Below are 14,941 nucleotides of genomic sequence, written 5' to 3'. Positions count from 1 at the left end.
AAAATTCTGTCATTTTTGGTCCTTCTTTCAGAAAGAACATTCTCACCACAGTGGCATTTCCAGCACATCTCAAATGACGTATTGTGCTTATTATTATTATTTTGTGATGGAAACTACAGTTGTGTAATTTATATTCTAAACATTCTTGGAATAATATGGCTGACTCAAAGGGATATTTAACTATTTTTCTTCACACGTCACAATACATGTTTTACTTCTCACTTTAAACAACTGTGAGTGAACAACTGCGCTAATAAAAAAAAACTAATCTGGGTAACACTTTATTTTAGAGTGTCCTTGTTATGTTATATATATATATATATATATATATATTAACAGTAAATTATGCATGATTACATGCAGCATCACTACACCAAGCCATCATTCTAACACTAACCCTATTTGTAGTTCATTAATATTACTCAGTACTTAAATGTATAATTACACTGTAACAAGAACACTGTAAAATAAAGTATAACCAAATTCTGTTGGCGAACATTTTAAAACTTAAAAATAAATAATTATTAAACATTGTCATTTTCAGATATATAGATTTAGTGATATTGTGACGTAGATATTTTAAAATATTCTTGCAATTTAAAATAACAGTTTTCAGTTTGAAAGCATTTTAACATCCAGTTTATTCCTGGGATGATAAAAAAGTTAAATCATTCCAATAGTCTATGCTGATTTGGTGCTAAAGAAACATTTATTATTATCAGTGTTGTACTACTTCATATTTTTGTGGAAACTGTGATTTTGGTTATGATTCTTTGATGAACAGAAAGTTCAAAAGAATAGCATTTATTTTAAACAGACATCTCCTGTGTCAGCAGCACCACACTCATGTGTGTTGATCCACTGATGTCACATGGACTATTTTAATGATGTCCTTACATTTCTGAGCCTTGAATGTGTAAGTTGCATTACGGTCTATGCAGGGTCAGAAAGCTCTTTGATTTAATAATGATTTGATTTGTCTTCCAAAGATGAACAAAGATCTTAAGGATTTGGAACAAAATGAGGGTGAGTAATTAATAACAGAATTTTCATTTTTGGGTGAACTAACCCTTTAAAAGCATGATCCATATAGTGGAAGCTTAAGTAAAATTTCAACCAACTGCAAGTTACACTGAAAAAAATTAATCTGAGTGGATGTAAATGTTAAGTAATTAAAATGCGTGATATCAACAATAAAATGTTAAGTTTGTGTCTTTACTTTAATATATCTAGTTTTAAATTAATCTGCATTTGTTCAAAAAACAAGAAAATGTGTATTTTATTCCTTTACTAAATTAATCTAAGTAATCCCAGCCAAGCTTTTTAGGTACACACGCACAACAAACAATACCTTGTTTTATTTACTCACTTGGTAAAAAAAAAAAAACTCCCCTTCCTGTTTCGTTGGTCTGGAAACCCCTTGCATTCCTAACGAAGACGAACACGCGGACTGAATTTAAGGTAAGAATAAAGCTAGCAAATTAACAGTTAATGTTACTTGGGTTGGTACATTCTTTACAGTTTTCGAATTGCTGTACAAAAACCAGGCTTTAAATGTAATTTGAAGATTGTTGTATGTGGATTTTCTAATTAGCATTAGGCCTACCATGTGGTTACACTGGTAAGTTAAAGTTAGGTGGCTAACTTTAGCTGCTTTAAAGCATTCAGTTTTAAGCTTGGCATATGTCTAAATACATTTAAGGAGCCACTGAAGCCTATTTTAGGATTCCTTTTTCTCCCTGTGAAAGTGTTTGTTTCTCCCTGATAATAAAAGGTGATGTTGGATGCGTTGGAATGCGGGTAACGTTTGTCTCTCGTACGGGGGACAGCTGCCAGCTGAGTTCACGCAGCATTTACAGCCGCCATTTTATTCGGATAATTTTCAAAATATTACTGTTATCGTTTCATGAAATGTAGTTTTTGAAGTATTTCAGGCGAGAATGTAGTTGTTATAAACTCAAATATGCGGTTTATTTATAAAGACAGCGTCTATTTAAAAAAATGTGTTTCGCCGATTTCAGAGATGAGCTCCATGCGATCAGCGGGAGCTCCGTCATCATTTATCCGCCGAGAGCAGCTTCAGCTCGGCTAGACCTTCTGACATTTGCCGCTGGCTCTGATGTCTCTTTAGTGGTTCAAGATAAAATATAATTCGTTTGGGGTAAAACGAAACGTTTCTTATCTTTGGCCTTTATTCAATCAATCTATTAATATGTTTTATATATATATATGTATATGATGTCCCTATGAACTTTTGTCATATAGGTATTTCGTCATACAGAATGCATACTCCATGAATTATGCGATCTGAAAGAGTGCCCATTAGCGCGCTGTCTGTTTCTCTTCGTGGTTTGCGTTTGTTAGGACGGTAGTTTTTACGGTCTATGGTTAGAGCGTTTACAGCTGTCAATCATAATATGTGACCATAATCCTGCCTTCTGCATGACGCGGTTCCCTGTACACTTTCTCATCTGAGCTCCGTGGAAAAAAAAAAAACACAAACATTTCATATGAAACTGAAGACAATTAGCTGTCTGATCGGCAGGTCAACTACCTGTAGTTGTTTGTGGAGAGAAGAAAATGTGAAACTATTTTTAATTATAGTTATAGTTATGATTTGCTATGAAATGGGTTTCTTGCATTGGTCAGTTACTAACCATTAACTTACACTGTGTCCTTAACCAGGTGATTCTCCTGACAATAGGCTACACTGGATAAAGGTATGTAACTTTCAATAAATTATATTTAAATTATATAATAAATTTATTGTAGTGAGGAAACTGGGGGTGAAGTTATAACTCAGTTGGCAGTTTTTTTTTTTTTTTGCATTTCACAGAGTAAATTTATAGTCCTGTAAAAAAAAAAAAAGTGACGACTTAAGGGGTGTGCACCATATGTTGCTGGTTGCTCAAAGTCTGCCATTGCATTAGTTCCCATTGCCATGATAATCTATTTTTGTTGATCCCATGGTTACATACATTAGCTAAAAAATAAAAAAAACTTAATTAGTTTACTTCCACCATTTTAAAGTCACATCTTTCTATTTAACATTGATGAGGCTGTGATAAAATCAAACTTACCTGATTACCTGTGGAGAAAATAACAAGATGCTTACCTGATGAAGCTGTAAGAAAAACATCTGATCAATCATGGTGTAATTTTAGATTCTCTTCTTTTCATTCGTCAGTTGCATACTCCCCTGAACAATTGTATGGCTCAGAACAACGGGCCTCAATATTGTCATATTTGACCAATCTACTTATGTTCAGTTAGTGCCCCAAAATGACTCTAGAATATGCTGGGATCTGTGTGATGCACAGGCACCATAAATTAATTTAAAAGTCAAGACACTCACACTGAAGACATAGTGCACATACAGTTTTGTTTAAAGATGTCATAGGTGTTGAAAGTAATCCTTCTCTGTAAAGTTCAAAATCAAAACAAATGACTTTTGGTGACTTGTTAGTTGAATGTTTCTTTAACAAATGTGATTTAAGGGAATTCCAGGATGGACAAGGGCAATCAGTATGTAAACAGGCAAAAAAATAGCTGCCGTCTTTCCTTAATTTGTAGTATTGTTTGGTTAAAGGGGTGGTATAATACCCCTTTTTACAAGATGTATAAAAAATCTCTTATGTCCTCAGAGTATGTGAAGTTTTTGCTCAACATACCACACAGATAATTTTTATAGCATGTAGTAAAAAAGCTCAGTTTTTGTATGTCCCTTTAAATGCAAATGACCTGCTGCTCCTGGTTGCATGTTCCTGGGGGCAGGATTTATGTACATTTTAGGGTTAGTGATGTCACCAACCCGAGTGGAAGCCGTTGTAGTCTCTACCAGCCGTTTGTTGTAGTCCTTAAAAATAGATTTCTCTAAAAGAATATATCTCCCTTTGCTTTGAACTTTGAATGTCGTAACTTTGCAGATGTTGTTTATGCTCAAACAGCAACATTACACACTAACTAAAGTTAAAAAAGTGAAATCATAATCAACCATCCCTTTAAGATTACAAATGATTGTCCTGATAAATAAATATATATTTTCTCTTTACATTTTTGAGGACAGACAAGCAGACAGAGAGGCAAACACAACTAAATGGAAGCTGTGCTCCTCACCGCTACCAGTATATGACAAATCTCGAAACTGACTTCCACCACCCTCAGAGAGACCACCCAATTTGCTCCTCATTTAGGGTCTGGATGTACTCAGATCTAGCATCTGGATTATATGGGATGGATTTGCACAGTTCACAGTTAAAGTTGAAAATTGTGTCATCATTCGCTCACCCTTAAGTTGTTTTAAACCTGTATAAATTTCTTTCTTCTGCTGAACACAAAGATATTTTGAAGAATGTCTGTAAACAGACAGACTTGGGTCCCATTGACTTCCATAGTAGGAAAAAATATATACTATGGAAGTCAATGAAACCCAAGTTGCAAAATATCTTTCTTTGTGTTCAGCAGAAGAAAGAAATTTATACAGGTTTAAAACAACTTGAGGGTGAGTAAATGATGACACAATTTTCAACTTGGAGGTGAACTAATCCTTTAATTCTTCATTCTTTTGCAGTTATCATGTGTTTTGTCTTCTCTACCGTTTTTTTGTCTGACCCTGCTGACCCAATGAGCATGTTACTGTCCAATGGTCATGCTTTAACTGCAATCTCTAGTATTGCATTAGTATTGGATTCTTCTCATGGGGATTTAATAATTTTGACTTTTCAATCTGAGTTAAATCTCGTTTTTGGCTTATTTTATCTGTAAAAGAAAACGTGCCTAATAATTCTGCACACCTGAATATAAGGCGTTTTCATTTCCAACCTTCATGTACAATTATATATCACTTATAAATGATTAAATTAATAGTAGTTAAGTTTAATATGGTTTGGAATTGGGAAAATGTTCCTGGGAATAAAATATGATCAGCAAATCAACGTGCCTAATAATTCTGCACACACTGTGTGTGTGTGTGTGTGTGTGTGTCTTTCCACATAAATATTTTTAAATTCACACAAGATTGTAATTGTTTATAAATGTAGGCAAATCCATGTGGGAAAAAAATTGGCTTAAATGCATTCTTCACATTAGCAAACAAAGCAGTAGGTTCAATTCTCTCTGGTTTATTTCACAGGTTTGTGATGACGATGATGCTGCAGCCATCCAAGAGGCCATCACTTCATTTGTGCTCAACATCTTTATGGTCAGCAAAGCCAGGGATGGAGGTCTCGAGAAGAAATTTGGAATAGCCATTGAGGGAGCGGAGGTCCTTTTTTGCATTCCCAGTGTAGCACATGCTTGCTCCTACCTTATGGGCCTTATTTATGCTTTGGAACTAAGCTACCCAGAGAAACTTAAATACACCTTTGAGGTATTTCAGAAGATCTTCCTGGAGCTGGAGGATGTTAACAAAAACATGTCCTCCAAAATCCACGATCACAAGATCAGCTTACTGGCCTAAAAGCGATACAGACATTGTTGAATGTAGAGGGTTTGAGTCCCTCTGGTAAAGTTTTACTGTTCAATTTCTCAGGTCTTTTTCAGTGCACTTTCTCAAGTCACACTAATCCTATTTCATATAGGGACCATGTTTGTGAGTGTTAATGTTAAAGGTGCAGTTGAAGGAAAGATGACAGTTAAGAAGTCAGAAACTATATTGCACAATGTGAGTTTTTTTCAATAGAAACCCAAAGAAACTGAAATGTAGGTTTCTTAGAAGATCTCCATTGTCACACGGGGATCATACATATGATCATACATGTGCAAGCGTGTTGTTTTAAAGTCTTAAGAGTATGTTACTGTACAGGACTGAAAAACGCAATTTTATAGAAAATATTCTGTAAAGGTGTCTGAATGGTTTCTTATGAAGACAATAAAGCCTGTCAACTTTCACTTAATGAGCTTTCCTCTGTCACCACCATGAAGCACAATTTTGTATTGTACACAATGTCTCAACCTGTGAGGTGGATATATTTTATTATACTTTGTTTTATACTGACCTTGTCAGTTTTTACTCTCAAATGGCCAAAATGTCAGCTTCAATGTAATAACTAGATTTCTATATTTGATGAATACATTCTACTGGCATTCTGTTTACAAGTACCAGTGTTGAACTTTTACTATAGTAGTAAAACAATTACAATTTGCATTTATACTTTCAGTAGAAATACTCAGTTGCTAATTAGAATACCTGAGTACATGTAACTTTAAAATACACTAACAAATTTTGAAAACAGTATATCCCACTTGAAATTTGTAATATTGAAATGTAAAAATTAAGTTGGATTCAATCAAAAATACACATTTTGGATTCTTAAAGTTGTGTAGATCACACACACAAAAAAATGACTAGATCAATACTAAAATTAAGTTAACTTTATGTGCAAATTTTATTTCAACAAACAGAAAAATTAAGTAGTTTGTACAAAGACTAGTCTTGTTGGATCTACGTAATACAATTATGCAAAAGAATTCATCATATTTTTTAAGTAAATCAAGCAGATTATTTTTATCAGTGTACTTACCATTTATATTCAACACAATTCAAAATGCTTCCAATGAACCAAAATAACCGTATGCTCATACAACACCATACAAACTCTGTGTGGCTGTATTCTAGCTCCATTAAGTGAGAAGGAAGTGCCACTGTGGCAGACTGAGATGCTGTGAATAAATCGATTAGTGGACCCGCTTGACGGATGGTCTCGTAAGGGGGACAGGGCAGACAGAGGAATTCATTTGGCTGGTGAGATCGGTGCCAAGGCAATCCATCTACCCACAAATTTGCCAATTTCTTCCATCCCCCTGCCTAATTAGGCACCCGTCTCCTCTGGATTTTTGGTGATGATGCATGTGTGGAAAACAAGGCTCTGATGTGATGCACAATTGTTTGTAATGAAAAACAAATTTAGTTTAGGGGGGAAAATATGGAAGCTCAGATTAAAAGGATAACACAGTTAGCAAGGCTGTAAATACTCTGACTTTACGATTGTATACCCAGAGCGCTATTTGGGACAGGGCCTATTTGTCCAAAGGACTACATCAGCATGTATTATTCTGTAAATCAAGTCATGTATCTAGGGTGCAAAATATTTTCCAGCTCAATAGCTGAAGCATAACAGCAGTGTGAATGTGATTCATGAAGCAGGTGCGCTAACGTACGTTTACTAACAGGGGATCTGAACTCAACGCCTCAGTGAGTACAGCATCTGTTCAATCCCATAGAGCCACAGTTCTTCAGCACTGATCTTTAATGGCACAGTGAGTTTGTCTACAGCGGATGTAGAACATATATGTCATGAATGAATGTGCTGGAGGAGACGCAGCCTGCCAGAAGCTGTTTAGCAGCAACAGGACTCAGTATGGAGCTGATGTTGAACTCATCTCCCGCTCTCTCCTGTAATGAGGGCAGCGCATTAACAAGCACTAATTGGATGCATTTTTACTGGCTTTTCCCAACCCTGAAGGTCAGAGACGGAGGAAGAGAGGAGACTGTGGGCTGTTTGTTGCAGGAGGCAGAGAGAGAGAGAGAGAGAGAGAGAGAGAGAGAGAGGGAAGGCATGCTATGTATCAGCTGTAATTCATTTGCTAGGTAGGCCTATTTCTCTTTCTTTTTCAACTGAAATAACTTTTTACAAAAAAAAAAAAAGGAAAACGTTTTTAAAGCTCTAGAACTCTAATAATGAGTAAACGGACCGAGATCTTTGGAAAGGTGCAGCAGTCAGCTGTTCCGTTTTGTCCTTGGACGATTCTCTGCACAATAGTGTTGTTTGGATATGTGCGCACTGCCCTCTAGTGACGTACAAACACTGGTATCCCAGCGGATGTCACATATTCAGGAACGAAAATTAATCAAATGAAATAGAAGTATAATTTTGAAAATTAATAATACTTATATATAATAGAATTATGATTTTATATATATAAGGGATACGTGTTAAAAATATATTTACATTTATACAGAAAACTTGGTTTGATTGATTGTTTAGGAGAGAGCAATATACAACAGACTACAATGAATAAACAAACAAATACATTAATTCATACATTCAATAATTAAACTGCAAAAATTTAAATTTTCCTGTTCAGTTTTAACAATAATGAAACTAACATGCTCATGCATATTAGAGAGAACATACTCCACTTTGTTTCACAGAACATAGGCCTATTGGCTTTCTATTTGTCATGACTCAAGACAGCTATTCACAGTCATTCAGTCCATGTTTTCTCCAGCTGGCTTCAGGCAGCAGCTAGAAGGACTGGCAGTGTTTTATTTATTTTTTTATTATCATTGAGCCAATTTCATTTGAAACTTGTCCTCAGTCAGTCCACCTGTCATCAATGTTTTATACTGCAACCAGCAGAGGGCAAGCTAGTTTAATACTGTAGAACAGATGACTTCTGTATTTCTAAGATGTTAATTTAAAGAAATCCTTTAGAACACATCAGAAATTCCTCTCCTGAAATACTAGATTTATAATTCTCACATATACATATATAGACACACACACACACACACACACATTTAAACGTGCTGGTGAAAAGCATCCTGCGGGCCAGGTATCCAACGTGAGAACTACCTACATACTGCACTATAGTATACATGGACATACATATAGACTACTTTAGAAATATTTTAAGTTGGAAAAAAAAAAAACATTTCTGTTGCTAAATATATTATCAACTGCATTCCATGTTCTATTTTAATCTAGGTTGTTGTCTATGTTTGTTTTAAATGTGTATGTAACTTAAGATTCTTTTCACCAATCATTTGACTATGACTGAAATATCAGAGATTAGAGCTGGGTAGATTATAAAAAAACAATTATCCCATTACGGATTACATTAAGAATTCTGTAGTTAGTAACGCAAACTTATTTTAGGTTATGTAATTGACTACTTTTAGATTACTTTATCAAACTTGATTTAAACATATATTGACAAAAACTTTTTTTTTTTTGCAATCAACATCAGAAAATGTATTAGTCGATAGAGAGTGAATTGGAAATACAGAAATCATAATTTTAAATAAAAGTAGTTCAAAAACTCTTGAACACTGTTAATGTAAATATTGTATTTGTTTACCTGCATGGTATTGTTGCCATTAACCAACATCAGAAAACTGTAAACATGCCAATATATTTTTACATTTTTGAAATATTATCTTCTAATCTTTTAAGAGTTGCCAACGTTAGGGAAGTCCTGCATTAAACATTTAGAAACATGAAAACAATGACACCCCCAAAGTCTTTCAGGTGTGAAATATTTTTGTACAGACATCCATAATTTACTGCCAATGTATGAATATGTAATCCATAGAAGTAACTATAATCTGATTAGAAGCACTTTAAATCATAAAATACTCAAATTACAAGCACAACATTTTTCGAATCTTATTATGGACTTTAATCTGAATCTAAATCTGATTCTGTAATCAGTTACTACACCACACTATTGACTATTTTTTTTTTCCCTTTGCCATCATACAGCTTTTTTGGCTTTTATGTCTTTCTTGTTTATATAGAGCTTGACACCTACTGGTTACCATATACTTATTAATGGTGGATTAATTATCCACCAAAAAAAAAAAAAAAGCTCAAAAAAACAAAAGGACAAGGAAAAGCAAGAGACATCAGGGATGTGGAATCATGGGATTTAAGAGTCATATTTACAAAATGCTTTACAACACCGATTATAAGCACCACTAATATTATTTACATTTACCTTTTAAAAGTTAATGGGAATGAAATTATAGCACATAAGCATGAAAGTAAAAAGTAAAATCTACACGGTTATAATACAAAATAAAAACTAATAAATCAATGCTGATAGTTTGAAGTGATATTACAATGCAGTGTGCTGGACAGAACTGGAGACGGTGCGTTTACTTTGTTCCACACAGAGTTGTGAGACGATTCTGCATTGGGGGAAAAACAAAACAAACGTTATTTTATTTTATTCTGATTTAGAAGGTGGCATCACTATAAAAACTGTTAAAGTAAATTTAATTTAAAATCAATTCAGTAAAAAAAAAAAAAAAAGCCATGCTTTCTTAGAAGTTAGAATTAACACATCAACCACTGATCTACCGTGTATATATAATGACTGGATCGCTCATTGCATTCTAAACTGCAAACATCTTACTATTCCCTACCGGCAGAAAGAACCATTGAGTCACAAGCAAACCGCTGACCTAAAATCACCCGATCTGAAGCGAATCAGTCACACTGGATTAGTTTCATGCCGTTTCAAGTCCGTACTGTATGTAGGCAGTTTTTTCTCTGAATAATCTATTGCAGACTCTGAGATCACGCAAATTTGGCGTTCTACTAGCATTAGCGTTTCCATGTTAAATTTTCTATATCAAAATATATTCAAAGCATATATCTTTATTCAGATTTCAGAATGAGCACTTTGTCATTTGTTATACATGTATTGAAGATCTCGTCCATCTGATGTTTATCATGTTCATCTGATATTCACTACTGTAATCTATATGAACATAACTAATTAGCAGGGGAAACTCTCGACATTAAACAAATAACCATTTACATGCAGAGGGTGTCTGCATTGTACAAATATAAAGGGGTACTTCAGATTTAAAAACACTGACTTGTTAGGTGGATTTCTCATTCAATTCATACGATTTCCTATTAATTCAATGGAATGTATGGGAATACCAATATGACCTCATGAAAAGTGACAGCAACACATACCTGCAGGTTTCTGATACTGCGCAAGGCCTTCTCATCCAGCTGACTCAGATCCACAGAGTCCATCTCACTGGCCAGCAGCTGAATGCACTGAAATGATAAAGAAACATGTCATGTATGCATACATACACAATGTGTTTTACTTCATTAGTAGCGGCAGCAGATCACCCACCTCTCCGTTTCCGAGGGGGACACTGATGACAATGTCCTCTCCACTGCCAACAATAGGTGAGCCGTTAACAGACATGCTGTACACCTTCTCCCTGTGATGTGGAAGCCTCAGTGCTGGAGTCTTGGGCAACCTGATGACAAATAGAAAAGAAATTTACACAAATGGTCCTTAGAAAAAGTTCATCAATCGGATGAGCTTGGAAAACCTTTAATTATTTTGACCTTACGGGTGCAAAAATTGTGTTTACATTTCATAGATGGGGACTATGTAATTCTAGATCTATTTTATTATACTTCAATGGGATTTTGTAGATTTTTTTTTATGTAAATGTGCCATTTGTGAAAGTCAATAAATTATTAAAAAGTTATGAATATTCAAGCAAGTCACAAACCAAAGCCACATAATGTTATGTGTAAGCATTTACCTTGGGTCAAAGCGTGGTGTGATAAGCGGAGTGGCGCCAATGATTGAAGACTCAAGTAAACTTCTAGCAGGGGTGATCAGAGGCTTTCTTGTAGACCTATGTACAAAAAGCAAATATGGATTCCAAATATTGGGATGCTGTGAGAGAACACTGTTAGGACAAAATCTGTGTTTAATTTTAGGTGATTGTACGTTTTCTTTACCTTTGGATGGTATTACTCTGTTTGCTGATGGAGAGAGCTCTGGCCTTCTTTGAGGTAGAAGGGGCCTTCTTTGATGCTTTCTTCTACATTAGACATATGAATGAGAGAAAGGGAGTCAGGCTCCTGTACACATTTTATTTAACATAACCGTAGCTCAAACAGTAGAATATGGCACTAGCAACATAAAGGTTATGCATGGAAAATACTTGAAACGATACGGTGTATACTGACAAATGCCATGTAAGTTGCTTTGGATAAAAGCCTCCACCAAATGCATACATGTAAAAGTCAAAGTAAACATGAACCACACTGCCCTCAAAAGTCGAGGTTTAAAAAATTTTTTTTTTCCACTGCTAGACAGATATTGCAATCACACATGCTTATCTTTGTCAATAAATTAACTTCAACATGATTTGAATGTCCTACTAAGTAGATTTCAAAGACCATACTACCACAAACCTTTTTGACAGCAGACTTAAGGGGCGCCACGTTTTCATCTTCTGAGTTTGCACCACTCTTGGCTTCTGTAAATGAGATAAAATTGGAAGGTTAGTTTTGAAAATACAAGAAGGTTTTACAAACTGACAGGCAAAATGTAAAAATGCTAAATGTACCTTTGGCAGCAAACTTCGGAATTACATGATTTTCGGCAATCGCAAGCTCAACTTGAGCAGCTTCCTCCCTCACCTGATCAGAGAGAGAACACTTTAAATCAAGACCAACATTCACTGATTTAACAACATGTAAACATATGGACAAACAATCATGTTTAATGCAAGTACCTTTGAATCATCCACTGGGGACTTTGGCTTCTCTATATCTGAAGTTTAAAATAAGAACCATGAGACAATACCAAAGCATGTGAGATAGGTTTTCCTTCCTATGCTATTTTACCCCATATTAACAAAGGCTACATCGACCATTTGTCAAAAAACACACATGATCACATATGACATAAACAAAGAGGAAAATCCTTACTGCAGTACTCGATCCAGTTGAGTTTCCTCACTGCCATGGGAAGCTTTATCAGAGCGGTCTTGTAAAGGTTGTCTGCATCTTTCAGAAGATTGTTCGTCTTCTCCTTCAGTCTTTCAACAATGGTATGAACTACAAAGAGTAAAGCTTTCAACGCATGGACACACACACGAAAAAAATAGTATTCAGACACTAGCGACAAAGTTTACCTTCATCGTCAAAATCAAGCAGAAAAGCTTCCAGTTTCGGTGTTTTGGGATTCTTCTTGTTTTTAGCATTCTGGGTGCGTTTTCTCGGTGCCATGATGAACCTGGAAAACAAAGACGATACATTTCTTCAACCCCACGGCGATTACGCTCATATATATTAGTACTAAGTACATATCTAGTTAATTTTTAAAAAAGCGCATTTCTGTTTTTCTTACTCTAATAACCCGGTCTACGTCGAAACTGTGTCTCTCACTGTAGCGGACCTCGGCAGTTAGGAAGAGCCTTTTCAAATTAACGCTACTACGCCAGTAAGCCAATCAGCATGCATGTCGCTTCGTGCTCTGACCAATAAGATATCGCCTTTCTTAAACGAAGAGTCTGACCAATGGTTAAGTGTTTTACTCGCACGGCTAAAGAAGAAACAAGCGGATTGGTGGGTGATGCATGTTCCCGGAAGGAGCGCCTCGGAGTTATCACATGTACTTTTACGATGGAAACAGAACTATTTATTCGCTCTCACAGATGTGATTTGTAGTTTATCAGACATATTTAAATATTTTCATAGTCATATTAAATCTTTGAAATAGATGCATTTAGTATAGGTATATGAATCTATATATAGGAATGTAAAAGAACGTCGTTCACAGTGTTTCTCAAGTTCTGTCACTGAAAAGGATTTGAAAATAATAAAATAAAATGTCCAGTGCTGTTTTATTATCATTGCACCAACAGCTCAAAAAATGCTTTGAAACGCTAATAGCGAATAAAAGCGTTTGGGACAGTGAATTAGCTGAATGTAAACCTCTCATGAGCTCTCTTGGAAACCTTGCAGTGCAACTGAAGGCACTGAAAAACGTTCAGATTGCAAATACACCTCTTGCCAATTTCCCGAGTTTACAAGAACGCCTTCATTATAAACTGTCACTGGCTGTGGATGCAGTTCTGGGGAAGCTAGCTGAGAAAATGTAAGTACTGTTTGATTGTCATTTTAATGTACATAAAAACAATGCTTCATTTGGTCTTTATTTCTAGGGATGCTCTTCAGAGGCTGCGAGATGCCATCAGTCAACAGGTGTCTGCTGTTTTCCAGTTCTATGAGAAGAACACAGACACTCTTGACATTGCTGGATGTGTGTCCAGATCAGCCATCTGTCCCTCCATCTCAGATATGTTAGAGTGGCTTCAAGATGCAGATCGCTGTTACCGCCTACAGTATCCTTTACGTCTCATTCCTCATCATGACCACTGTTGACATCAATATGATACTTCATCTCTCTGTGAGTTTGTTACATGCAGTGTCTTGCAATGAATCCTAAATTCATTTGGTCAGATTAGTGCAGAGAAGGGACCTCCTGCAGGCGCTGACACCCAGTGACCTTACGTTGATGGAAACGGCACCAAAGAGATGGGAATCTCTGCATTCAGCTAGTGGAGAGGAGAGAATTGCAGGTATTTCCTCTTTTCCTAGAGTAGATAAGGTTACACTCTTTGGCCCCATTTTCATCTGGTATTAATGTCTGTCTTGGGTGATCTGATTACAAGTGGTTGGAACTAAACACACATGTAAACAGCGGTCCAGAACATTTTGTGATGCTCCCTTCTTATCACAAGTGGCCATAATAAAACACATCTAATATAACGATACCAGGTGTAAACAGAGGATTTGATACTGTGTAATAGTTTGGCTGCATCTATTAATCATAGATTTTGTTTGTTGTGTGACATTTGATAAGAATTATACATTAGAATGTATGTACATGTGACATATACAATTATATACAACAGTAAAATGAGAGATTTTGTCCTCTAATTATATATTTTGTGTTCATTCATGTTTCTGTGTTTTAGATGCATTGTGTCAAGTTTCATTTTTCATGGAGACTGAATGAATGTCAGCTATTTATCCAGTCATTTCCATATGCTGTGTTGGCTGTTGTTCTCAGTTGGCAAAGAAGAATCCTTAAAAAGGGACAGCTGTATAGTAATGTTGGACCTCAAGACTCCTGGATTAATTTAGTTTTGTGATGGGCATTGACTTGCCAAAGACTGAATATTAGCATCATTGTAAGAGCTGTGGTCTGTTTTAATAAATGTGGTTATTTAATTTATGTTTTTTTATATATATATTGATAAAACAAATGCACTCTTGTCTTAGAATGTCACATCACACTTCGTTTTTATTTTTTCCACAAATGGTTAAAGTTTACAATTTTAATAAATAGATACAGAGAAAACACAATGAACACATCA

General features: G+C 35.4%; 2 protein-coding genes and 1 long non-coding RNA gene across 3 annotated transcripts; 2 read left to right on the top strand and 1 right to left on the bottom strand.

Moving 5' to 3' along the window:
• The first annotated feature begins 1,134 nt into the window (after nt 1-1,134).
• Nucleotides 1,135-5,884, top strand: LOC127978810 (uncharacterized). Its single transcript, XR_008158656.1, has 3 exons — nt 1,135-1,461; nt 2,686-2,720; nt 5,132-5,884. It is a non-coding gene; the product is annotated as an uncharacterized LOC127978810 (long non-coding RNA).
• Nucleotides 5,885-9,635: 3,751 nt separating this feature from the next.
• On the bottom strand, nt 9,636-13,053 carry LOC127979674 (borealin). Its single transcript, XM_052585268.1, has 11 exons — nt 12,907-13,053; nt 12,692-12,792; nt 12,486-12,614; nt 12,290-12,327; nt 12,122-12,194; nt 11,967-12,031; nt 11,508-11,590; nt 11,306-11,401; nt 10,882-11,011; nt 10,713-10,799; nt 9,636-9,913 (listed from the first exon to the last, which is right to left on the bottom strand). Exons 2-11 carry the CDS (start codon nt 12,783-12,785, stop codon nt 9,881-9,883), a joined length of 828 nt encoding a protein of 275 aa, XP_052441228.1. The 5' UTR covers nt 12,786-12,792; nt 12,907-13,053; the 3' UTR covers nt 9,636-9,880.
• Nucleotides 13,054-13,100: 47 nt separating this feature from the next.
• On the top strand, nt 13,101-14,795 carry c19h1orf109 (c19h1orf109 homolog (H. sapiens)). The gene is made up of 4 exons (XM_052585270.1): nt 13,101-13,656; nt 13,724-13,903; nt 14,022-14,140; nt 14,540-14,795. Exons 1-4 carry the CDS (start codon nt 13,388-13,390, stop codon nt 14,578-14,580), a joined length of 609 nt encoding a protein of 202 aa, XP_052441230.1. The 5' UTR covers nt 13,101-13,387; the 3' UTR covers nt 14,581-14,795.
• The last annotated feature ends 146 nt before the right edge of the window (nt 14,796-14,941 follow it).

Source organism: Carassius gibelio, chromosome B19 (assembly GCF_023724105.1).
Source record: "Carassius gibelio isolate Cgi1373 ecotype wild population from Czech Republic chromosome B19, carGib1.2-hapl.c, whole genome shotgun sequence".
NCBI lineage: Eukaryota > Metazoa > Chordata > Actinopteri > Cypriniformes > Cyprinidae > Carassius > Carassius gibelio.
This window is presented reverse-complemented; position numbering and strand designations above follow the sequence as displayed.